The following is a 24,168-nucleotide window of genomic DNA, read 5'->3' as shown; positions in this document are numbered from 1 at the left end:
AGGGCCTGGGCGCTGTCCCTGTGCAATTCTGCTCAAAGCGAGCGCTCTACCACTTTGAACCACATTTCCAGTTTTCTGGGGGTTCATTGGAGACAAGCGTCTCAGGGACTTTCCTGCCCAGGCTGGCTTTGAACTGCGATCCTCAGATCTCAGCCTCCTGAGTAGCTAGGATGACAGGGGTGAGCCACCAGCGCCCAGCACTTGAAGGTGTTTTGTTCAAACTAAACCAAACCTAGGCCCGGGCCTGGGCCTGGGCGCCCCAGCCTTCTCTAGGGTCGAGTGTGTTTGTGGGTTGAGGGGGCCGATTCCAGTGGCCTCAGCCTGTGCCTCGCTACTTACCCATCCTTCCTACCTCTGTCCTCTCCACCTCTAGGACTTGGCACTGTGCCTGTCCTGTCTCTGAGCATTTGGGGACAGATTCTGGGGGGGTCTGGGGGCAGTTGGGGCCAGATATTGAAGGTCTGTAAGAACCCAAGAATCTTAACTCATGCCTGGCATCCCAGCTCCTCAGGAGGCTGAGATCTGAGGATCACAGTTGGAAGCCAGCCTCGCAAGATTCTTAGCTCCAAGGAGCTAACAAAAAGCTGGAAGTAAGCTGTGGCTCAAGTGGTAGAGCACCACCCTTGAGTTTAAAAAAGAAACAAACTCAAGGACAGTGCTCAGGCCCTGAATTCAAGCCCTAGGATGGAAACACACACACACACACACACACAATCTTCATTGCAGTTGGAGCTGGGTAGGTGACAAACCTCAGGGGTTCCTAAGCCACAAGCTCTCTAACTTGACGGTTCTGAGAATCCAGTGCTCAGGACCTGAGCAGGAGACAGGCAGGGGCAGGCGGCAGGGTGGCAGGTGACGGGCGGAGCTTTCTAGAAGCTCTTAGCAAGCCGCACTTCCTGTGGGTGCGGGCTCAGGGCCTGCCCTGGGCGGGAGGGGCCTGGAGGTTGCACAAACCTTCCTGTGCGGGCCCCAGGCCGCCTGCCTCACCTCTCCTGGCCTCACCTCGCCGGGCCTCCCCGGGGCTCTGCCTCCTCTCTGGCTGGCATCTTCCTCGGCTGTGGATCTATGGTGGTGGCTGCTGGCCCCGGACATAACCCTGTCCTCAGCCGGCTGCTGAGTCAAACTCCAAGCTCCTCCCTTCCCTCCTGTAGTCACTGCCGAGCCGGGGAGAGCCGGGGGCTGCTGGCTGGCGTCCACCCTGCCCGAGACCCCAGAGGGGGACACGCTGAGCCATGATCGCGCAGCTGCACTTCCGAGATGCCTTCTGGGTAAGTGGCCAGCTGGGCCATCAGCTGGGGACACAGAACGAAGGGGGGGGGGATTGGGTCCCCCCGGCCGCCCGGGATGAGGACATGCAGTGGGAGCTGTCTCATAAACCTTGGGGGTCTTGTGATGGCTGCATCAAGGGTGCTCCTGAGAGCTAGAGGATTTGGGGGTGTGTGTGAGGTTGGGGTAGATCATCCAGCGCCCCTACCCCTGCACACAGGACCATCTTCCGTGCTCCTAGGGCTGAGTTTTCTCGGGGAGCCCCTGTCCCGTACCTCAGGAGCTCCTGTGTGTGTATGGGGGGAGGGGGTGCTTGAATCTTGATCCTCAGAGCCTCAGCCTCCTGAGCAGCCGGGATTACAGGCGGGAGCTGCCACACCCGGCCGATGGAAAGAGTTTCCCATAGATGGGGGCTGGAAGAGGACCCAAGGTGGTGGGCGCCACAAAGGACAGACCACACTCTTGGGGACTAGACAGCCTTGAGTTCGGCTAGACTGCCTTGTTATTGACAGTCTGAGCAGCTGATTTTCTGTCCCCGAGCCTCCGTTTCTCTCTCTGTATGGTGGAAATCCATGCACTGAAGTACGGGTTGCCTGCCGGACCCCAGCACGCAGCGATTCTCTCCCCTCATCCAACCCGTTTCCCTGTGAACCTTGGGAGACATCCGTCCAGGAATGACAGCCTCCTATCAGTGCTGGGGCCGAGTGGTGTGGCGAGGCTGTGTAGTCTGGGCTCCTGTGTGCATTTTCCACTTGGTCTCAGCTTTCCCCAGCGGCAAGCTGACGGCTTTCTGCTGAGAACCAGGGCTTGTTCCGGCCTCCCGCTTTGCCACAAGAGACTGATCAGCACTGGCCTGGAGGCTGGGAGACACTGAGGCGGGCCGGCCTTCCCGGCTCTGCCCGGGGCCAGGGCTGGCTGTGTGAGTGGCCTGTTGTCGGTACTGAGGGCACCGAAGGTCTCTCCTGGGCAGGGCAGGGGTGGGCTGTCTGGGCCTCAGTTTCTCTACATTTAGTTATTTCTGTGCTGGTTCCGGGACTTGAACTTAGGGCTTGGGCACTGTCCCTGAGCTTTTGTGCTCAAGGCTGGCGCTCTACCACTTGAACCACAGCACCACTTCCAGCTTCTTGGTAGCTCCTTGGAGATAAGCGTCTCACAGACTGTCCTGCCTGGGCGGGCTCTGAACTGCGATCCTCAGATCTCAGCCTCCTGAGTGGCCGGGATGACAGGCGGGAGCCACGGTGCTCGGCTTTCCTTGGCTTTAGAAGGAAAAGTGTGGAATCAGTTCATGAGCTCAAGGAGTTCGCAGCCCGGGCTGGCAGCGAGGACCCTGGGCGAGGGGCCTGGGGGTCCCACATCGCTGCTCTGGCTTGGGCTGTAGTCCAAAGTTGGGGAGAGGTGTAAGGGCCTAGAACTCCAGACCGTGGTACCCCAGAGCGGCCCAGGGACTCTGACCAGTTGAGCTCTACTGTCTCAACCCAGAGCCCCCCTTCAACATAGGGGAGGGGTCCGGACAGGAAGATGGCGCACAAGGAGCAGGGGGAGGTGACCCCCATGTCTTCCGCGCTTCCTGGGGACAACTCAGGCCACTGCGGGTGTCATCTTATCTGTCCCAGGGTTTGCTCAGGAAGACCCGGCGCATGATAACAATGTTGTTGCTGTTTGTTTGTTGGATCCCAAGCTCTCATGCTCTGTTTCCCGACCTGCTCACAGCTGGTCCTCCACCACTTGAGCCGTACTTCCAGCTAAGCTTTTTGCTGGGTAACGGGATACAGAGTCTCTTGAAAAAAGACTTTTCTTGGATGAGCTAGTTTCAAACTTGGATCCTCCGATCTCAGCCTCCTGAGTAGCTGGGATTATAGGTGGGAGCCACCGGTACCTGGGACCCCAATTTCTTTCTGGGTTTAATAATACTTAGCTTTTCCCCCAAAGCTAATGGATATGGTGTGTACATCTTTGATCGTCTTCTGATTGATGGACGGATGGATGGATTGACTGAGGCTTAAATTCTGGGTTTCTGGCTCTTATTGTATTTTTTTGCTCGAGGCTGGTGCTCTACCACCTGAGCCAGACCTCCATTTCTGTCTTTTCACTGGTGACTTGGAGATCAGATTGCTCTGACCCAACCTCCTCAGTAGTTAGGATTATAGGCATGAGCCCCTGTTCTCCACCCCCCCCCCCCACCGTGGCATTTGTACTAAGAATGTTCCAGACACCATCTTCAGGGCTGTGTATGTATCCACCAGTTTCACCGCACAGCACCAATGGACTAGAGGCTCTCGTCGCCCTGGTTATTCACATGAGGCCCAGAGAACTTGACAGACTTGTCTGCAGTCACACAGCCGCTCCTCCTGGAAGCCACTGCACAACAGCCTCAGGGGTCGAGATGGGGAAACTGAGGCAAAGGTCCTCCCCCGAGGCAGGAGGACCGGGTGAAGTGGACAGAGGAGCTTTTTGGCTGGTCCTCCCCACCCCTCTTCTGGTCCGTTCTTTCTTTTGTTTGTGTCAGTCCTGGGGCTTGAACTTGCGCCTGGGAGCTGCTCCTTGGCTTTTAAGCTCAAGGCTCCACGTCTAGCTTTTTGCTGCTTACTTGAAGATAAAGAGTCTCGCAGACTTTCCAGAGCAGGCTGGCTCTGTGCACCACAATCCCCAGAGCTCAGCCTCCTGAGCAGCCGGGATGACAGGTGTGCGCAGCAGTGCCCGGCTGAGAAGTTCATATATTTCACTTGTACTGCAGGGCGCCAGGAGCCTTGGCCTCTGTAATTTAACCCCATGTGCACGTAGCGGGTGACAGAAGTAGCAGCAGAGGGCTGCCTGGGACCAGGCCTCCCTAGGTGACTCACAGGTGGGCGGCAAAAAAGACGGAAGTCGCTCCCCGCGGTTCAGAAGTGGGGTGCAATGGGGGAATTGACTCCTGCGGCATTCGGGGGGCAGCCTGCAGGGGTGGGGTGCCGTGGGGTGCCCTGGCTGGCTGCAGGAAGGGAGGGAGAGATCATTTCTGCTCTGCACCCTGCCGTAAAATCACCAGCTGCTTGGCAGGAAGTGTGTGGCTGAGGCTCAGAGCCTGGCCTATCTGTGAGATGAGGTCCATGGGAAGAACACAGAACTTACCACAGACAGGAACCTCCAGCTCCCCCATCTCGGGGTCCTAAGCATAAGCAAGAGCTAAGCGCCGGTGGCTCACGCCTGGCGTCCTAGCCACTCAGGAGGCTGAGATCTGAGGATCATGCACAGTGCAAAGCCAGCCTGGGCAGGAAAGTCCATGCTGTGACTCTTAGCTCCAATGAAGCAGCAAAAAGCCGGAAGTGGCGCCGTGGTTCAAGTGGTAGAGCGCCACCCTTGAGCCAAAAAGCTCAGGGACAGTGCCTAGGCCCTGAGTTCAAGCCCTAGGACTGGTACACACACACACACACACACACACACAGTTCAAGCCAATCCAGTCCACGCCTCCAGTCCAGCTGTACACTCATTATTTTCTTTGCATAAGTTCTCACTTCCTGTCCAGGCTTTGTGTGTGTGTGTGTGTGTGTGTGTGTGTGTGTGAATGCGCACACGCACACGCATACATCCTGAGGTTTGAACTCTGGGCCTATCCCTGAGCTTATTTTTCTTCTTTTTTGCTCAAGGCTAGTGCTTTACCACTTGAGCCACGGCACCACCTCGGTGCATTTCGTTGGTCCTTTGAAGATCAGAGTCTCACAGGACTTGCCTGCCTTTTGAACCTCTATCTTCAGGCCTCGGCCTCCTGAGTCGCTAGGATGACAGTGTGAGCCACTGGTGCCCGGCTCCAGCTGCCTACTTTAGGCGGGATTACAGGTGTGCCTCGCTGTGCCCAGCTTCTGTGGAGATGGAGTCTCACAGACTTCTCCCCTCCCACTTAGAATGGGAGGAGAGCCACCTTTCTTCCAGGGACAACCTGGAGTTTGAACCTGTGGCTCTCAGCCTCTCCAGTAACTAGGATTGCAGGCAGGAGCAACGTGGGCCTGGTTTGCAATGTGTGTGTGCGGGGGGGGGGGCAGTACTGGGGCTTGAAGTAAGTCAGAGTCCCATGATCTCCCTTGGCTTTTTTTCCACCCAAGGCTAGCGCTCTACCACTTGAGCCACACCTCTACTTTGGGCTTTTTGGTGGTTACTTGGAGATAAGAGTCTCTCCAAGGTTTTTCTTCCCCAGGTTGGTTTCAAACTATGATCCTTAGCCAAGCACTGCTGGCTCACACCTGTCATCCCAGCTACTCAGGAGGCTGAGATCTGAGGATCGTGGTTCAAAGCCAGCCCGGACAGGAAAGACCACGAGACTTTTATCTCCAATGAATCACCAGAAAACCAGAAGTGGCACTGTGGCTCAAGTGGTAGAGCGCTCGCCTTGAGCTGAAGAGCTCAGAGACAGCGCCCAAGCCCAGAGTTCAAGCCCCACGACCGACAAAACCAAACCAAACCGCGATCCTCCCGTCTCAGCTGGGATTACAGGTGTGAGCACTGGTGCCTGGCCCTGACTCAGGTTCTATTTTTATTTCTGTTGGTTGTGAGGCTTGAACTCAGGGCCCGGGCGCTGTCCCCAGCTCTTTTGCTCAAGGCCAGCGTTCTACCACTTAGAGCCTTCATTGTCCATGGAGATCAGAGTCTCGTGGACTTACCTGCCCAGGCCTTGAACCACGATCCTCAGATCTCAGCCTCCTGAGTAGCAGGGATGAGAGGCGTGCCCCACTCGGGCGTGGCTCGGGTTTTATTGAGATGCACACCATCTTGCTTTGGGGATAGTTAAGGAAAGGTAAAGTTGCATGAGGCTGGCCACGTGCTCATCTATGCACACGCTCCTGCACGTGTGCGCTTGCGCATGCTAGGCTGCGATGACTTCGCCGTGGCTGGGCTAAGGTTGAATAGCTCTGAGCTCTTCCTTCCGTCCTGCGGGGAGGGACCCGCCAGAGACGCACAGTGGAGCTGTGCTCCCCTCCCCCACCATGCACCCCTGAAGCTGCTGGCGCCTCTTCCCTTTTCTGTGCTGAGACTCCAAAGTTCCTCATTTAGGAGGGGACCCAGGGGGCCCCACTTTGGCCAGTCCTGGGACTTGAAAATATCAGGAGAGGCTGACATGTTTTGCTGACACTTGTTCTAACTCAGGGCTCTGAAAACCTGCCTGGCATCCCAGCTGCTCAGAGGCTGCGATTGATCGGGCTGGGAAGGTGGCTCAGTGGTAGAGCGCTTGCCTTGCATGCATGAGGTCCTGGGTTCAATTCCCCAGCACCACATAAGCAGAAAAGGCTGGAAGTGGCGCTGTGGCTCAAGTGGTAGAGCGCTAGCCTTGAGCTGAAGAGCTGAGGGACAGCGCCCAGGCCCAGAGTTCAGGCCCCACGACCGACCAAAAGAAAAAGAGGCTGCAATCTAGAGGATTGTTGTTCAAGGCCAGCCGAGGCAGGGGAAGTTTATGCTAGATTCCCTCACCAGCATAGCCAGCAAAAAGCAGAGCTGGAGGTATAGCTGAAGTGGTAGACCACCAGCGTGGACAAGTGTTTGTTTGTTTGTTTGCTTGCTTTTTTGTTTTTGTTTTTTGGTCAGTTGTAGAGCTTGAACTCTGGGCCTGGGCGCTGCCCCTCAGCTCTTCAGCTCAAGGCTAGCACTCCACCTCTCAAGCCACAGCGCCACTTCTGGTTTTCTGGTGGTTCTTTGGAGATAAGAGTCTCACGGACTTTCCTGTCGGGCTGGCTTTGAACTGTGATCCTCAGATCTCAGCCTCCTGAGTAGCTAGGATTACAGGCGTGAGCCACCAGCACTTGCTAGCATGCAGTGGTATTTTCCCTGTGTTTTTTGGGATCATCTTCCATGGGAACAGGTCTGTTGTCCACAGCCTTGTGTCCGCCCTCCCTTCATTTCTAGAACATTTTTGCTTTCAACGAGATCTCGTGTAGGTGGATCAGTGCAGCTGAAGGACGAGTCCTCAGTCCACGGAAGCCTACATGCAAGCATCATGTGCGCCAACGGTTCTGGTCTAGGCAGTAAAAGGACATTAAAAAAAAAATATGAGTTCTTTTTGTGGTGCAGAATTTGGTCAGCTCTGAGTTCAACTTCCTCCAGATACTTCTCACTTTCTCGAGTGCTGCTTTGGTGTTTGTTTGTTTTGGTTCCAGTTCTGGGGCTTGAACTCAGGGCCTGCACGCTGTCCCTAAGTGTCTTTTGCTCACGATTGGCACTCTACCACTTGAGCCACTTCTTGGTTTTTTGCTGGTACATTGGATCAGAGTCTTACAGACTTTCTTGCCCCGGCTGGCTTTGAACCATGATCCTCAGCTCTCAGCCTCCTGAGTAGCTGGAAGACAGGTGTGAGCCAACAGGACCTGGCTTCAAGTGTGTGTGTGTGTGTGTGTGTGTGTGTGTGTTGTTTGCTCTGGTAGGCCTGGGCCACTGTCAGCTCTTAAACTCGAGGCTGGTGCTCTACCACTTGAGGCACACTTCTGCTTCCGGCTTTTTGCTACTTCATTAGAAAGAAGCAGCTCAGACTTTTGTGCCCCAGTTGGCTTTGAGCTGCGATCCTCAGCTCTCAGCCTCCTCAGTAGCTGGGATGGCAGGCATGAGCACCGGCGCCTGGCAGAATTGCTATTTTAGGTCACAGGCATGTTCAACAGCATGGCGACTGCGGGCCCGCTCCTCTAGGACTTGGCGGCTGTGCCGTGAGTTATTTCTCTAATCTACTGTTGAATATTTAGGTATTTGCCTGTTATATAAGCAGCAATGCAGGGGCTAGATCTGTGTGTGTGTGTGTGTGTGCGTGTGCACACACTGGTACTAGGCCTCACACTCAAAGCCACGTCTTCTTCCTTAGCTTTACAAATTCTTGTTTTGCTCAAGGCTGGTGCTCTGCCACTTGAACTGCACCTCCACTTTTGCTTCTTCTTAATTCATTGGAGCTAAGAGTCTCACAAACTTTTCTACCTGGGTTTGGCTTTGAACTGCGATCCTCAGATCTCAGCCTCCTGAGTAGCTAGGATGCCAGGCGTGAGCCCCCGGCGCCTGGCCAGCATGCACCGTTCATTGTGGCTCTTTCTAGAACATGACTGTCCTTGACTATTCCTCTTCACCAAGGGTTGTTCCATGGGTTTCCAGAAACAAGAAAACCAGCCAGGTGGCTGAGGGCTCCCGCCTGTCATCCCAGCTACTCAGGAGGCTGAGATCTGAGGATCATGGTTTGAAGCCAGCCCGGGCAGGAAAATCCATGACACTCTTGATTCTCCAAATAGCTACCAAAAAGCTGGAAGGTGGAGGTGTGGCTCAAGTGGTACAGCCCAGCCTTGAACACAAAAGCTCAGGGACAGAGCACAGGCCCTGAGTTTAAGCCCTAGGACTAGTGCGTGCATGTGTGCACACTCACACACACTGGTGATCTTTAACTTGAACATAAAATGTAAAAGCTATACATATAATATTTCAGTGCATGTTGACATTATATACTCATTTCAGGTCAGGTATCTCTTTCTCTTCAAATATTACTTTGTGCCAGTCCTGAGACTTGAACTCAGGGCCTGGGCGCTGTCCCTGAGCTCTTTTGCTCAAGGCTAGCACTCTACCACTTGAGCCACAGCGCCACTTCAGGTTTCCTGGTGGTTCACTGGGGATAAGAGTCTCCTGGACTTTCCTGCCCAGACTGGCTTTGAACCGTGATCCTCCGATCTCAGCCTCCTGAGGAGCTGGGATGACAGGCGCGAGCCACAGGTGCTCAGCCATCGATTTCGTATTCGTGGTGGCAATGTGTGCGATCCTGTCGTTCTAACTTTTTAGTTACTCTTACCAAGCCTTTGCTGTTCTTAGCTCTGTTCTCCAGAGAGGAAATGCCCCGGGGAGGGGGTGGGGGCTGTGCGCGGCTCCGTGCCTGTGGGTTAGGGAAGGGTCTGCAGGGTGGCGGTGGTGACAGCTGGGGCTGGTGGTGACACTTTCTCTCCGTGCGCTGCTGGGGACAAGCCACATGACATTGGGCAACAGGAAGTAGCCAGCTGTGGGGGGGAGAGGGATGATCACAGGAAGCGGAAGCTGAGGCTCCTGGCACGCAGGGGCAGCGCGGGGTGGGCGAGGGGTGCGGCCGGCCGCAGGGTGCAGCCTGCGTGGGATCCTCTACCGCCCCAGCCTCCGCTTCCGAGTGTCCCAAGCAGCCTCTAGCTCAACTCCATCCCGTCTGATTTCTGCCAGGGGGGCCTGGACACCAGCATTGCCTTTGTTTTTTGCTTTTGTTGGTCGTGGGGCTTGAACTCTGGGCCTGGGCACTGTCCCTCAGCTCTTCAGCTCAAGGCGAGCGCTCTACCACTTGAGCCACAGCACCACTTCTGGTTTTCTGGTGGTTTACTGGAGATAAGAGTCTCACAGACTTGCCTACCCAGGCTGGCTTTGAACCGTGATCCTCAGATCTCAGCCTCCTGAGCAGCTAGCCCAATATCCTTTTGAAGGACCCCCTCCCCCCATGGCCTCCACCATAGCCGGCCTTCCCCGACCGCTTTAGGGGGCATTCTCTCCCCAACCCCCCATCTGAGCTCTGTTTGCACTTTGTCTCTGGATTTGACTATCTTAGAAATAGCCATGTTGATCCTTTCCTGCCTGTGTTGTTTGACTTGCTGTAGTGTGTGGTTTGGGGCAGGACTGAGGTTTGAACCTGGGGCCTTTTGCTTGTTAAGTGAGTGTCTTGGACGAGGTCTTTCATTTTTGTTCAGGCAGGCCTGGGCCATGACCCTCCTGCTTATGTCTGCTGAGTAGCTGGGATTACAGGAGTGAGCCACTGTGCCCAGCTCGGTGGGGTATCTCAGGCTCATTTGGTGGAAATTTCCTGTATATTTGATGCTATTCCATTGTGTGTGTGTGTGCGTGTGCGTGTGTGTGTGTGTGTGTTTCTTCATCTCTGGCTTCAGCCATCGATGGACCTGCCATTTCCTCTCTCCAGCTGCTGTGAATGGACTGTCATAAACCCTGGAGACACTCTACCACTTGAGCTTCACTTCTGGCTTTTGGTGGTTCACTGGGGATGAGTCTCCTGGACTTTCCTGCCCAGGCTGGCTTTGAACCTCGATCCTCAGATCTCAGCCTCCTGAGCAGCGGGGCTGCCAGGCGGGAGCCCGCGCCGGCCTTGCGTTTTCCTGTGCGAATCACTTCTGTTCTTGTTTTTGACAGCAGCCACACCCGCTCCGTTCCTGCGGCCGCCCCAGGCTTGCGGGTCTCTTTGTGTCTTTGCTGAGTCTCAGCGGTGTCTTGCTCCAGCGTGGCGTCATGGCGGCTCCGATTTGCATTTCTTATGACTAACACTGGGTGCCCTTCCACGTGCCTGCTGGTCATTTCAGCGTCTTCTTTGGGGAAGTATCTCTTCTCGCCCACTTTAGAACCACATCATTTGGTGGGGGCTGGGCACTGTCCAGCGCTACCGCGTGAGCCACAGCACCACTTCTGGTTTCCTAGTGGTTTATTGGAGATAGGAGTCTCACAGACTTTCCTGCCCGGGCTGGCTTTGAACCGCGATCCTCAGATCTCAGCCTCCTGAGTAGCTAGGGTGACAGGCGTGAGCCACTGGCGCCTGGCTTTAACTGAATCCTGACCATCTGTGCATCCGTCTGTTCATCCGTGCATCTATCTGTCCATCCATCCAAGCAGTGACGGAGCCACACCCTCTGCAGGGCCCCTAAATGCTCACCCAGGGGTAAGCCTTGTTGTGCATAGCCGCTGTGTGGGGCCCCTCAAAGAGCCAGGTAGCTCTGTCCCCCCCTCACCTTCCCCGGGGCTGCCAGAGCGAAGCACCCCTGCTTCAGTTTCCCTCATGGCTCTTCTCATGGCCACAGGCAAGAGGGAGGCAGTTGCTAGTGAAGGAGCAACGGCAGCCACTTTGGCTGCAGGAGGCGCGAAACTCAGGCGCAGGCACCATGGTGGGTGTGGGGGGGCCTGGCCGAGGCTCCAGGCTGAGCGGCAGCAGGCCCTGCCTGCCCCTGCTGCGTCTGCTCCCACCACCAAACGATGCTTTTTGTTGTTGATTTGGGCCCAGGACATGAATAAAAGATGGCTGTGTTTTTTTTAAGGCTTAAGTTATTGCTCAGCCGGGCCCGGGTGGCTCACGCCTGTCACCCGAGCTACTCGGGGAGGCTGAGAGCTGAGGATCGCGGTCCAAAGCCAGCCCGGGCAGACAGATCTGAGAGACTCTTATCGCTAATGAATCAGCACAAAGCCGGGAGTGGGGTGCGGCTCACGTGGTCAGGGCCCGCCCTGAGTGAGTTCGCACACACAGCCTGACCCGGTTGCTGCTCGGCCCCTGGCCGATGGCCACTGTCACCAGGGTAAGGTGCGATCGGTGTGCGTGTGCCCAGGGTGCGTGCGTGCCCGCCCGGGGCTTACACGCGGGGCCGGGGCGCCGTCCCTGAGCTGCTGCATTCAAGGCTGGGGTTCAACCACTTGAGCCACACCTCCAGTTCCAGCTCTTCCTTGGTGCTTCACTGGAGATGGCTTCAGACTGTGATCCGCACAGCTCAGCCTCCTGAGTTGCCGGGATTACAGGCGTGAGCGCTGGTGTCAGTCAGTTCACCCGTATGGGGCACAGTGAAGGCAGCACCCCGTAACCAGGGCCGGCCCCTGCCCTCCACCATCCTCCAGGAAGGAAAGGTCAGGCCGGGCTCTGCGCTCTGCCCCAGAGCCCAACGTGATTCACGCAGGAAGAGGAGGAGGCGCGGGTGGCCATGGAGCTGCGCTTCTGTCCAGCCAGGGGGGGCACAGCGGGGCTGGGGTAACGGGCACCCCCAGATCTACCCAGAACAGAGCCAGCGCAAACGCTGCTTCTGGAAACAGGATGGCCAGAATTCCTGTGTGTGGTCTCTGTGGGTCCCCCTTCTCCCCCGCACCCCCGGCCTCTGGTTACCACTTTTTGCCTAGACTGCAATCTGCCTATTTCGTTCCTTCCACTGTGGCTGGGATTACAGGCGTGAGCCGCCACGCCCAGCTTCCTTCCACCGGGAGGTGAGGCAGACCCGGATCCTCTGTACCATAGCCACGCACTGCCCGCGCCGGCTATGGGCCGGGAAGGGATTCCTCCCAGGTGCCTTGCGCTGGCCTTGAACTGTGATCCTCTGGATCTCAGCCTCTTGAGTAGCTTGGATGACAGGGGTGAGCCACTGGGCCCCGGCTTGTGGGGGAAAATTTGGTCCCAGACGGTCCACACTGCTGAGTTTGAATTTCACAAAGGAGTGGGGAGCCGTGGGAAGAATCTGGGCGCCCAGATGCTAAGGTGTGTGTGTGTGTGTGTGTGTGTGTGTGTGTATCTTGGACAGTGAACCTCTTGATCGTGTGCTGGGATGGAATTTCTGCTTCCTTCTTTCCTCCCAGCCCGGTGCCATGAGTCAGAGCCGACCTCCTGGGTGGGGAGAGCTGGGGCTGCTCCTCGGGCAGGGGGGTGGAGTTCAGGGACTTTCTGGAACATTCCATCACTTGTGCCGGTGGCTCAGCGGCTGTCGGATGCGGGCAGGGCGGCCTGCCGCGGGGCTCCTGGGCAGCTGCGGCCGGGCTCCGTCCTGCGCTGTCTCGGAATGGCCGGGGTGGGCGCTGCGTCTCCTTTGAACCCAGGGACCCCAGGGCAGCGGCAGCGCCCCGCCCCGCGCCGCCAGGTGAGGGGGGGCGGCGGACACCTCCCCGCTGGGCCCTGCCTAGGCCTAGAACTGCCCAGCCCACGGCCGGCCCCAAGGGTGGAACTCCTGTCTTTGTCTGTTTGGTCCAGTCCCAGGACTTGAACTTAAGTCTTCTCGCGATCCCTGGGTGTTTTTCCCCCTGGTGCTCTACCACTTGAGCCACACCTGTACTTCTAGCTTTTTGCTGGCTCGTTGGAGATCAGAGTCTCTTGGACTTCTCTGCCTGGGCTGCCTTTGAACTGTGATCCTCAGCTCTCAGCCTCCTGGGTGGCTGGGATTATAGGCGTGAGCTACTGAGCCCGGCTCTCCTAGGTCCCCTTGATCTCGGGCAGAGCAACCATTGCTCGGTCAGCGGTGCTACCCAAGCCTCTGTGAGTCTAGAGCCTGAACCCCAAGAATGAAGAGGCTGGAGAGAGGGCCCCCCAGGTGTCCTGCTGGCCTTCCCGGAGGGGGCGCCCTCCTGAGCCAAACGCGTCCTGTGTCGCAGTGCAGGGACTTCACGGCGCACACGGGGTACGAGGTGCTGCTGCAGCGGCTGCTGGACGGCAGGAGGATGTGCAAAGATGTGGAGGAGCTCCTGAGGCAGAGGTGAGCCGGCGGGGCGGCGGGCAGGGCTGCGGGGGCCGGGGCACGCGCATGCCCCAGCAGGGACCCCAGCTCCACGGGCCAGGAGAAGCCAGCTACTCAGTAGCATCCCAGCTACTCAGGAGGCTGAGCGCTGAGGATCGTGGTTTGAAGCCAGCCCGGGCAGGAAAGTCCGTGAGACTCTGATCTCCAGTGAACCACCAACAAGCCAGAAGCAGAGCTGTGACTCAAGCGGTAGAGCTCCAGCCATGAGCAAAAAGCTCAGCGCAGCCCCCAGGCCCTGAGTTCAAGCACCAGGATGGGCGCACACATAAAAGAATCAAATGCCAGAAGCCAGCGGCTCACGCCTGTAATCCCAGTCACTCAGGAGGCTGAGATCTGAGGATCCTAGCTCAATCTGAGCTAGAAAAGTCCATTGCTTGAGCCATAGCACAACTGCCTGGTGGTTCATCGCAGATAAAGAGTCATGGCTTCTCCTGCCCCGGCTGGCTTTGAACCGCGATCCTCAGATCTCAGCCTCCTGAGTAGCTCGGATGACAGGCGCGAGCCGCCGTCATCTAGTCAAGTCCATGACGCTTTCCTCCAATTATCCACCCAAAAGCCAGCAATGGAGGCGGAGCTCAAGTGGTAGAGCACCTACCTTGAATGGAAAAGCAAATGGACAGTGCCAATGCCCTGAGTTCAAGGCCCAGTCCACACACACACACACACACACACACCCCTCTGGCCCAGCCTGCATTTAGCCAGAATTTGTTCCAGGATGTTCCTTGAGGTCCACAGTCAGGAATGCAGCCCCCGGGGGTGTTGGGGTGGGAGGGAGGGGGGGTGTTGGGGCTGGCGGCCGGCGGGTGACCGGTGACACAGCCTGGCCTGGCATGGCAGGGCGCAGGCGGAGGAGCGGTACGGGAAGGAGCTGGTGCAGATCGCGCGGAAGGCGGGCGGCCACACGGAGATCAAGTAAGAGCCGCCGCTCGCGAGCTGGGCGCAGGGCTGGGGCGACGGTGCCAGGCCGCCAGCGCGGGCGTGTGAGGGTGCGGGGCCCAGGGCCGGCTCCCCACCCCGGGCCGGGGTCCCAGGGCCAGCTCCCCACCCCGGGGCCCAGGGCCGGCTCCCCACCCCGGGCCGGGGTCCCAGGGCCAGCTCCCCACCCCGGGGCCCAGGGCCGGCTCCCCACCCCGGGCCGGCCCTCACCGTGCTGGGCTAAGAGTTCAGGCTTCCTGCCCGATGCCCATGGCTCCCGCCCGCCATCCCAGCTACTCAGGAGGCTGAGATCTGAGGATCGGGGTTCAAAGCCAGCCTGGGCAGGAAAGTTCTGTGGGGCTCATCTCCAATGAACCACCAGAAAACCAGAAGTGGTGGCTGGGAAGTTGGCTCAGTGGTAGAGTGCTTGCCTAGCATGCATGAGGCCCTGGGTTCCATTCCTCAGCACCACATACACAGAAAAAGCTGGAAGTGGTACTGTGGCTCAAGTGGTCGAGTGCTAGCCTTGAGCAAAAGCAACTCAGGGACAGTGCCCAGGCCCTGAGTTCATGCCCCAGGACTGGCCAAAAAAAGCCAGAAGTGAAGGTGTGGTTCAAGTGGTAGAGCACCAACGTTGGGTGAAAAAGTTCAGAGACAGTGCCCGGGCCCTGAGTTCAAATCCAAGGATTGGTGGGCATGCACACATTCACACATGCGCGCACACACACACAATTAAGGCAGCTTGGTTCGGAGTTGAAGAGCAAATTGTCTGGGTTCCTGGAGGGGCGGGGGGGGGCTGGGCCTCCCAGCTTCAGACTCAGCAGGGTGAGGGGCTCCCGAGTCCCAGGGCCGTCCACAGCGCTGGGTGTGAGGTCTGCACCCCATGGTCCTGCCTCTGTGCGTGTGTGTGTGTGTGTGTGTGTGTGTGTGTGCGCGGTGCATGTCTTGTGGCCACGTGGCCAGCAGGGAGCAGGTGAGCCACTCTGCACAGGCTGTGGAGAGCCACGGGTGTGAGCCCAGAGAGCCTGGCCATACCCGGGCCTCAGTTTCCCCATCTGCCTCTGACTGCCTGACTCTTCGGCTCGTGGTGCCACACAGTGGGGCCGGGGCTGGTCAGCTCACCCATGGGGTGGCGGCTGGAGACCCCCATCTCCAGGTCCAGCCCCCTGGGGCGCTCTGAGGTGGAGCAGATGAGGGGTGCAGCTCAGGTCAGGTTTCAGGGGCCTGGGGTCTCCTGAGAGAGGTGCCCAGATTCACCCCTGCCATCCGGGCTTCTCTCCCCATTCCACTGAAGGAGAAACTGAGGCCCAGAGAGGGAAACTAGCCTGCAGGGGTCACACAGCAAACCAGTGTCTGAGCCTGGTTTATACTACATAGCCTCAGACCTTCCTTCCAGAATAAAAGTCCAGCACTTCAGGTGGACACAGTACTGTCTCCTGGCTGACACGAATTTTTCTGTTCCCAGCTCCCTCAGGGCTTCCTTTGATGCACTGAAGCAGCGTGAGTCCTCCTCCCCGCTCCTCCCCTCCCTCCTCGTCCTCCCCCCCTCCCCTCCCTGGGATGGCCTGGGAACCCAGCCCCATCCTGGTGGGTGGATGGATGGATGGCGGTGGTGTGCGTCTGGGCTGGTCCAGCGTGTGGAATTGGGGTGGCTGAGGCCCACTGTGACCCTAGAGACGGAGAACGTGGGCAGCGCCCACATGCAGCTGGCGCTGGCCCTGCGCGAGGAGCTGCGGAGCCTGGAGGAGTTCCGGGAGCGGCAGAAGGAGCAGAGGAAGAAGGTGAGGCCCGGCCGGCCCAGGGAGTCAGGGAGGCTGGGAGTCAGGGAGGCCGGGGAGTCAGGGGAGTCAGGGAGGCCGGGGAGTCAGGGAGGCCGGGGAGTCAGGGGAGGCCAGGGGAGGCCGGGGAGTCAGGGAGGCCGTGGAGTCAGGGAGGCCGGGGAGTCAGGGAGGCCGGGGAGTCAGAGGAGGCCAGGGGAGGCCGGGGAGTCAGGGAGGCCGGGGAGTCAGGGAGGCCAGGGAGTCAGGGAGGCCGGGGAGTCAGGGGAGGCCAGGGGAGGCCGGGGAGTCAGGGGAGGCCGGGGGAGTCAGGGGAGGCCGGGGGAGTCAGGAGAGGCCGGGGGAGTCAGGGGAGGCCGGGGGAGTCAGGGGAGGCCGGGGGAGTCAGGGAGGCCGGGGGAGTCAGGGAGGCCGGGGAGTCAGGGGAGGCCGGGGAATCAGGGAGGCCGGGGAATCAGGGGAGGCCGGGGAATCAGGGAGGCCGGGGAATCAGGGAGGCCGGGGAATCAGGGGAGGCCGGGGAATCAGGGGAGGCCGGGGAGTCAGGGAGGCCGGGGAGTCAGGGAGGCCGGGGAGTCAGGGGAGGCCGGGGAATCAGGGAGGCCAGGGGAGTCAGGAGAGGCCAGGGAGTCAGGGGAGGCCGGGGGAGTCAGGGGAGGCCAGGGGAGTCAGGGAGGCCGGGGGAGCCTCTGTGGGGGGCGGGGCTTGTCGTGATTGGTGGAGGAAGGTGCCTTAATCTCAGAGTTGGGGGGGGCAGAAGATGCTGATACTCTGGGGAAGGGTGCGTGGCTTGAACTCAGGCTTCACACTTGCCAGACCAGTGCTCTACCGCTTCAGTCATGCCCCCGTCTCTTTTGCTTTTTGAGATCTTTCCCTCTTTCCCCCCCCAGGCCAGTTTTGGTCTGGGATCTTCCTACTCTGCATCCTGAATAGCTGGGATTACAAGCATGAGCTACTGTGCTTGGTCCTGATTATTCCTACCCAGACTGGAGCCGGGCAGGGTTAACTGAGAGTGGGGCAGAGAGTGGGAGGGGCCCCGGGGAAGAAGCTGAGTCCGGGTAGGGCTGGGCCCGGCCCTCAGGAAGTAAGGCCCAGGACGCTTCTCAGGGAGGTTTGGGATCCAGTGCTGGGCCTGGGCTCCTAAGGGAGGCCTGGCAGGGAGGACCTGGATGTGAGGCTGAACTGCTTCCCAGAGCCCCAGGGAGGGGCTGGGGCCCTGGCTACAGTGAGGGCAGACCACTGCCAAAGCCCTGAGAATGAACAATACAATGAACTTGTACCCAGCTTCAAACCACACTCTGTGCGTGCACACACACGCGTTGATCTATAGCTTGAGGGTTTTTTGTTGGCCAGTTGTGGGGTTTGAACTCGGCACACGGGCGCTGTCTCTGAGCCTCTCCACTCAAGGCTGGCTCTGAGTCACAGCTCCACTTCTGGTTTTCTGGTGGTTCACTGGAGATAGAGTTTCGGCGTTGAACCACGATCCTCCTATTTCAGCCTCCTGAGCAGCTCAGATTACAGGTGTGAGCCGCCAGCCTGGGCTTCTCTCTGGCCTGTCTGAGCCAGCGGCGGCTCTGGGAGAGGGCCAGCACCCTAAAGCAGGGAGGGCCCCCCCCCGCCCCTCCCGCTAGACTCAGAGCCCGTGTCCCCTGCAGTACGAGGCGGTCATGGACCGTGTGCAGAAGAGCAAGCTGTCGCTCTACAAGAAGGCCATGGAGGTGAGCGCACATGTGGGGTGCGCTGGGCCGCACGGGGGGGCCTCTGACCCCAGAGCCCCATCCCCACGGGCTGCCCCTCCCTCACCCCCCCAGGGCAGAGGGCCTGACCCTCCCCACTCACCCCCCCCTCCCCACAGTGCAAGAAGGCGTATGAGCAGAAGTGTCGCGACGCAGACGACGCTGAGCAGGCCGCGGGCCGCCTGGGCGCCGGCACCCCCCAGAAGCAGATAGAGAAGGTGCGAGCCGGGCTGGAGGTGGGCGGACACCCCCCGATCTGCCCCAATCGCGGGATGGTCAGCAATCCCTGCAGGGAAACTGAGGCCCAGGAGGTCCGAGAGAAGGGTGGAAGTGCAGCTGGCCCGGGCCCGAGCTCCCGGCTGCTCCGGGCTCTGGGCAGGGTGGGTGTCACCGTCACACCAACCGCCCTGGGTTTGAACCCGAGGCCTCGCTCTCCCTGCGCACGTGCTCGCCCCTGCGCTGCCACCCGCCCAGTTTTCTGTCATCTTTTCAAGACGGTGTCTTGCTCGATGCCCGCCCGGCCTGTGGTCCTTTGTGCTTTCCTTTGCTGCCACCGCCGGGGTGACAGGCGTGTCTGACTGCGCCCAGCCTAGGGCTGCAATGAAGTCTTGAGAACTTCTTGTTTTGCCCAGGCTGGCCTCCAACCGTGATCCTCCAGTGCCTGCCTCCCAGGGAGCTAAGATGCCAGGCTCCAGCCGCCATGTCCGGCTCACTGGCCATTTGGATTCCCTTTTCATGGGAACCAGCCTGGGGCTGGTGGGCGAGGCCTCGGTGTCCCCTGGGTGCCCGGAGGGGGGTGGGGGCTGACGGCTCCTCCTCAGCGCCGGCCTCCCTGCCTCCCCGCAGAGTCAGAACAAAGCGAAGCAGTGCAAAGACTCAGCGACCGAGGCAGGTGCGTGGTCCTGGGCGCCTGCCACCAGCGAGGCAGGGGACCCCCGGAATCTCAAGGGGTCATGACCCAAAGCTTTGTGGGTTCCCAGCCCCACAGGCCCAGCCTCCTTCCCCCGCCCGGCTGCCTTAGTTTCCCATTTGTGAGGGCGTGGGGGGGGGGCAGGCTGGCCCGCCTGAAGGCCGCTCTGCTTCTAGAACGCGTGTACAGGCAGAGCATCGAGCAGCTGGAGAGGCTGAGGGGCGAGTGGGAGCAGGAGCACCGGGCCACCTGCGAGGTGAGGGCTGCGCGCAGCCTCGGTTTCCCCAGCGGCAGAGGGGGAGACCCCCCCCCCTTGCTCCGACCACCTTGGGCTTCCCTGGCCCTAATGCCAGGGGCCCCAGGCTGAGCCACGCCGGGCACGGTAGCGCACGCCTGCAACTGAGCTGAAGATCACAGTTCAAAGCCAGCCTGGGAGACTATCTCAATGAAGCCCCAATACAAGCCCCCCGGTGTGGCTGTGGCCCGAGTGGGACCCCAAGCCCTCTTCTCCTGCCCCCCGCCCCCCAGGCCTTCCAGCTCCAGGAGTTTGACCGGCTGACCATTCTCAGGAACGCCCTGTGGGTTCACTGCAACCAGCTCTCCATGCAGTGCGTCAAAGACGACGAGGTGGGGGGGCCGGGGTGCGGGGGGGGCTGCACCCCCACGTCCACCAGTGCGTCAGTGCATCCTCTGGGGCCCCAGCCTCCAGCCCCCTCCCCAGGTTAGGGACCCTGAACCCCACAGGCCTGGAATCTGGCTTAATGCTCCTGGCAGGCAGGGTGGGGGTGGGGGGGCGGAGCCTGGGGTTCGGGAAGGGGGGGGGGGGGGGGCGGGGCGGGGCGCTAGGCCCTGGCACAGGCAGACACAGCCCACATGGTGCTTCAGCTTGGGGCTGGGCGGTGGGGAGGCCAGGTTGGGGTGGAGGCTGCAGAGGGGGTGTGGATGCGGGGTGGAGGCTGGCCTCCAGCCTCCGCTCCCCCACCCCCAGCTCTATGAGGAGGTGCGGCTGACCCTGGAGGGGTGCAGTGTGGACACAGACATCAACAGCTTCATCCAGGCCAAGAGCACGGGCAGGGAGCCCCCGGGTGAGCCCACTCCCCCCCCCCGCCAGGCTTTTTGGTGGGGGTGGTGTGGGGCTTGAACTCAGGGCCTGGGCGCTGCCCCTCAGCTCTTTTGCTCAAGGCTTAGTGCTGTCACTGTGAGCCAGGGCGCCACCTCCAGTTTTCTGCTGGTTCACTGGAGATAAGAGTCTCAGGGACTTCCCTGCGATCCTCAGCTCCCAGCCTTGCTAGCAGGGTGACAGCTGTGAGCCACCAGCGTCTGGCTGGCTGGCTGCCCATGCATTCTTGGGGCACACACGAGCCCCAGGATGGTCCAGGGGCCTGGGCTGGGTGCAGAGAACCCCGGCTCCGTCGCGGGGCCTCATGGGCTTTGCCGTCTGCCACAGCTCCAGTGCCATACCAGAACTACTACGACCGGGAAGTCACCCCGCTGGCCGGCAGCCCGGGCGGCCCACTGGCCTGCGGCATGATCAAGAGGTGAGACACCACACACAGCACACTGAGGCTGGGGCAGTGCAGTGGGCTAGGAGTGCGCCGGCCCGCATGGCCTCTGGCACTGACACCGTGCAGACCCTTGTGCCGGTGCTGCGCTCAGGGACCAGGCCCCAGTGGATGAGACAGGGGCCCTCCGCCCCGGGACCTGAGCAGGAAGCATGAAGCCACACTCGCGCAGGCGCTAGCGGCTGCTCAGCTCTGCGCAGGCTCCATCCTAAGGAGGCTGGATGGCATCCTGGACCCCCAGGCTACAGCAGTAAATGCATAGGAGCCTGGGCAGAGAGCCTTCCAGAACTCTCCAGGCTATTTGCTGTGGTCTGAGGCCCAGGCCTAATGTGGGGCCCCACACGGGACCTGGGTCTGGCCAGTGGGGGACAAGGGACAGAGCGTGCTGAGCTTGGACGGGCGGCTTTTCTGGAAGGGAGATGTCAAGAATGGAGACCTGGGCTTTGTGTTCGGGTCCTGGGGCCTGAACTCAGGGCCTGGGTGTCGTCCCTGAACTTTGGTGCTCAGGACTTGGGCCACAGCTCCCCTTTGGGCTTTTGCCAGTTAACTGGAGATAAGAGGCTCATACCTCCTGCCCGGGCTGGCTTCGAACAGCCTCCTGGGTAGTAGTGGCTGAGCCCCTCCTGGCCGGCGGCAGCGGCCTTGCTGATCCACAGCGGAGAATAGGAAGCGTTGTAGGGAATAATCCTCTTTGGGGGCTCCTGCCCGAGGGACACCCCTGAACCATCCATCCCTAGCAGCCGGGGGAGCCCAGCCCTAGCAGAGAACCCTGAGACACCTCCATGGGCCCCCCTGCCTCTCTTCCCTGACCCCAGGTTCTCCGGCCTGCTTCACGCAAGTCCCAAGACCACGTCCACGCAGGCCCACGCTGGTAACTGGGTGACGCCGGCGCTGTACGCAGTGACTGCAGGGGAGGGGGGAAGGGAGCAGCAGGGGAGGCCCAGCCCTTAGAAAGGGCGGAGGCCAGGCCTCATCCTGCTTGCAGCCTCCACAGAGACCCTGGCCACTGCCCCAGGGAGTGACGAGGTCACCTACACAACCATCAGCGTGCAGGGCACACAGGGAAACCACCATCCGCCAGCCCGGGACTACCGCGCGCTCTACGACTACAAAGCCCAGGTGAGCCCTTCCTGGGGGGGGCCCAGTGCCCCCACGCGGGCAGCCTGGCAGAGCCCGGGCCTCGTCCTCTGACCACGGGTGCAGAGAGCCATCATGGCCAACGAGAATCCTCTAGCCAAGCTAGAACTGATGATCTATGTCCAACCACACCGTACCTCCAGCCCTGAGGGGTGCGGAACTGGAACCCAGAGCCCCCTTGGCGGAGGGCACCGGTGTGGCTAGGCGGCTGGGTGCCAAGCTCAGGCGCAGACGCGCACAGCCCAGCCCTCAGCAGAAGGTGGGGAGGTTAGCTTACAGGCCCGGTGGCTGGGGCTGCGCCGGGCTGGGCAGCAAGGGGCGCCGTGGGGGGCGGTCAGCTGTGGAAGATCGTCACCCCGGGGACCCTCTGGGCCCCACGCTTGCTCCTCCTTGTGCAGAACTCCGACGAGCTGGACCTTTGTGCTGGTGATGTCCTGGTGGTCGTCCTGGAAGGGGAGGACGGCTGGTGGACGGTGGAACGGAACGGGCAGCGTGGCTTTGTCCCTGGGTCCTACCTGGAGAAGCTGTGAAGGGCGGCCGCGCCCACCGGGACTGCCTGCGCTGCAGGGAAGCCCCTGCGGGGACCCTCCCTCCCCCCTGCGGGGACCCTCCCTCCCCCCTGCGGGGACCCTCCCTCCCCCCTGCGGGGACCCTCCCCCCTGCGGGGACCCTCCCCCCTGCGGGGACCCTCCCTCCCCCCTGCGGGGACCCTCCCTCCCCCCTGCGGGGACCCTCCCCCCTGCAGGGACCCTCCCTCCCCCCTGCGGGGACCCTCCCCCCCGCGGGGACCCCTCCCCCCTGCGGGGACCCTCCCCTCCAGCCTTGTCTCCTGGACACGGGCAGTGCTGGTCTGCTCAGGAAATAAAGGAGTGTCCACGCTCTCTGGTCTGCTCAGGAAATAAAGGAGTGTCCACGCTCTCTGGTCTGCTCGGCAAAGGAGCGGGAAAGGAGTTTTCATTTCTGGTGCTGGTCCTGGGCCCTTGAACTTGGCCCTGGCTCTGTCCTTGAGCTTTTTCATTCAAGGTTGGTGCTCTACTACTTGAGCACCAAAGTTGCTCTACAACTTTCCTGCTCCAGTTGGCTTTGAACCTCCATCCTCCGATCTCAGCCTCCTGAGTAGCTGGGATGACAGGGGTGAGCCACTGGTGCCCAGCCCCCCCGACTATTCCAAGTTCTTCTAGGGGCAGAGCAAAGGCCTGAGCTGAGCTTCCAGATTACAAGAGTGACACAGGCTGTGGGCAAATGGCAGAGGCCATGATGGGGGGCCTCGCCTCCTTCACCACCTCGGAGCAGCAGCTGCGGCCGGGCTGCTCTCGGGGCTCTGCCTGGCTGCATTCCAGCAGCTGGCACACGCCTGTCCCCCCCCCCCCCCGGGTGCGCAGCAGAGTCGGGCCAGGGGCACGCTTGGCCCTTGGAAAGCGTGAGGGGCGCTGCTCACATTTCGATGCGTCTCTATGCCCTCAGCACTGCCTGAGCAAAAGGCCGGGTGGAGTTAAACAAGCATGGCTCCTGGGGACAAAGGGCGTGGTGTCCAAGTGCGACTGTGGCCACGCCTGTCTTGGCACAGGGGGTGCCTTGCCAGCCTGCAGCGCGGGGCCAGGGCCGGGGCCTGGCAGGGGCACGAGCAGCCCCGGGGAGCAGGTTCCTGGGAGCCAAGCTCGCCCGTCCCTGCCTGGTGCCAGAGGCAGGGCAGAGATGGTGGGGAGGCCGCCAGGCTCTGGGGCTGCACGTGCTGGCCCTCCATGAGAACGGCTCACAAAGGCTGACTCACTGTGTCTGAAGGGTGCAGCTGGGGGTGTTGGCAGGACTTCCTGTCTGTGACGGGGCCTACCCCAGCCAGGCCTGCCCCGAGTCCCAGGAACAACCCAGATGGAGCCAGACACTGGTGGTACGCCTGTAATCCCAACTAGTTAGGAGGCTGAGATCTGAGGATCAAGAGTGAAAGCCAACCTGGCAGGGAAATCTGTGAGACTCTTCTTACCAATTAACCATCTATCTTCTACCCTGCACTGTAACTGTCATTATACTTAACTCCCCAATGACTCGCAAGATCCCAACGCCATCCAGAAAGGGTTCAGAAACATGGGTTTCTGCACAACCACTATACAACATGCCTGAGACCTTAGACATCAGAATAATGAGTCACAGAAGCATTATTTCCAAGGCTGCTGGACACAACCAGCAGGTGACCTCCTAACCACCTGCGGCCAGCCAGGACGCTCCCAGTGGCCTCTGAGAAGTCTCCTAAGTAAATTCTGGTAAGACCTGTACAAATAAAGAGCAAGTCAGGCACTAGTGGCCTCCACCTGTAATCCTTGCTACTTAGGAGCTAAGGTCAGAGGCTCAGGGTTTGAGTCCTGCTGGGGCAGACAAATCCAGGAGCCTCTTACTGTCAATGTCCCATCACTAGCTGGGAAGGGAAGCTGGGGCGCAAGTGGTAGAGCGCCAGGCTTGAACAGAAGCACAGCCAAGCATGAGTGTGTGTGAGGACTGAGTTCAAGCCCAATGCTGTCACAAAGAGGGAACATAAATCACGAAGATGGCTGGAGGTGCGTTCTTCCTACAGCTAGCTGCTTGTGTCTGTGTCGCTCCCCCACCCCCCACAGGAAG

The 24,168-nt window shown here is 60.1% G+C and overlaps 1 protein-coding gene across 1 annotated transcript; it reads left to right on the top strand.

Annotated features, from left to right (window-relative positions):
* Positions 1-922: 922 nt before the first annotated feature.
* Pstpip1 (proline-serine-threonine phosphatase interacting protein 1) lies at positions 923-22,488 on the top strand. Its single transcript, XM_013012130.1, has 16 exons — positions 923-1,268; positions 13,378-13,478; positions 14,358-14,432; positions 15,901-15,935; positions 16,110-16,216; positions 17,869-17,931; positions 18,069-18,167; positions 18,796-18,841; positions 19,036-19,115; positions 19,388-19,486; positions 19,848-19,944; positions 20,307-20,397; positions 21,237-21,292; positions 21,407-21,540; positions 21,957-22,156; positions 22,375-22,488. Exons 1-15 carry the CDS (start codon positions 1,233-1,235, stop codon positions 22,086-22,088), a joined length of 1,251 nt encoding a protein of 416 aa, XP_012867584.1. The 5' UTR covers positions 923-1,232; the 3' UTR covers positions 22,089-22,156; positions 22,375-22,488.
* Positions 22,489-24,168: the final 1,680 nt, after the last annotated feature.

The sequence above is a fragment of the Dipodomys ordii genome, unplaced genomic scaffold (assembly GCF_000151885.1).
Source record: "Dipodomys ordii isolate 6190 unplaced genomic scaffold, Dord_2.0 Scaffold15, whole genome shotgun sequence".
NCBI lineage: Eukaryota > Metazoa > Chordata > Mammalia > Rodentia > Heteromyidae > Dipodomys > Dipodomys ordii.
The sequence above is the reverse complement of the archived record's forward strand: the minus strand, read 5'-3'. Positions and strand labels throughout refer to the sequence as shown.

Bases quoted from the DNA above. Each gene is read 5' to 3' on its own strand.
- Pstpip1 (XM_013012130.1), top strand. From the start codon at position 1,233: ATGATCGCGCAGCTGCACTTCCGAGATGCCTTCTGG. The intron at 15,936-16,109 runs GTGAGTCCTCCT...CTGTGACCCTAG, and splicing joins CTTTGATGCACTGAAGCAGC to AGACGGAGAACGTGGGCAGC. The intron at 16,217-17,868 runs GTGAGGCCCGGC...TGTCCCCTGCAG, and splicing joins AGAAGGAGCAGAGGAAGAAG to TACGAGGCGGTCATGGACCG.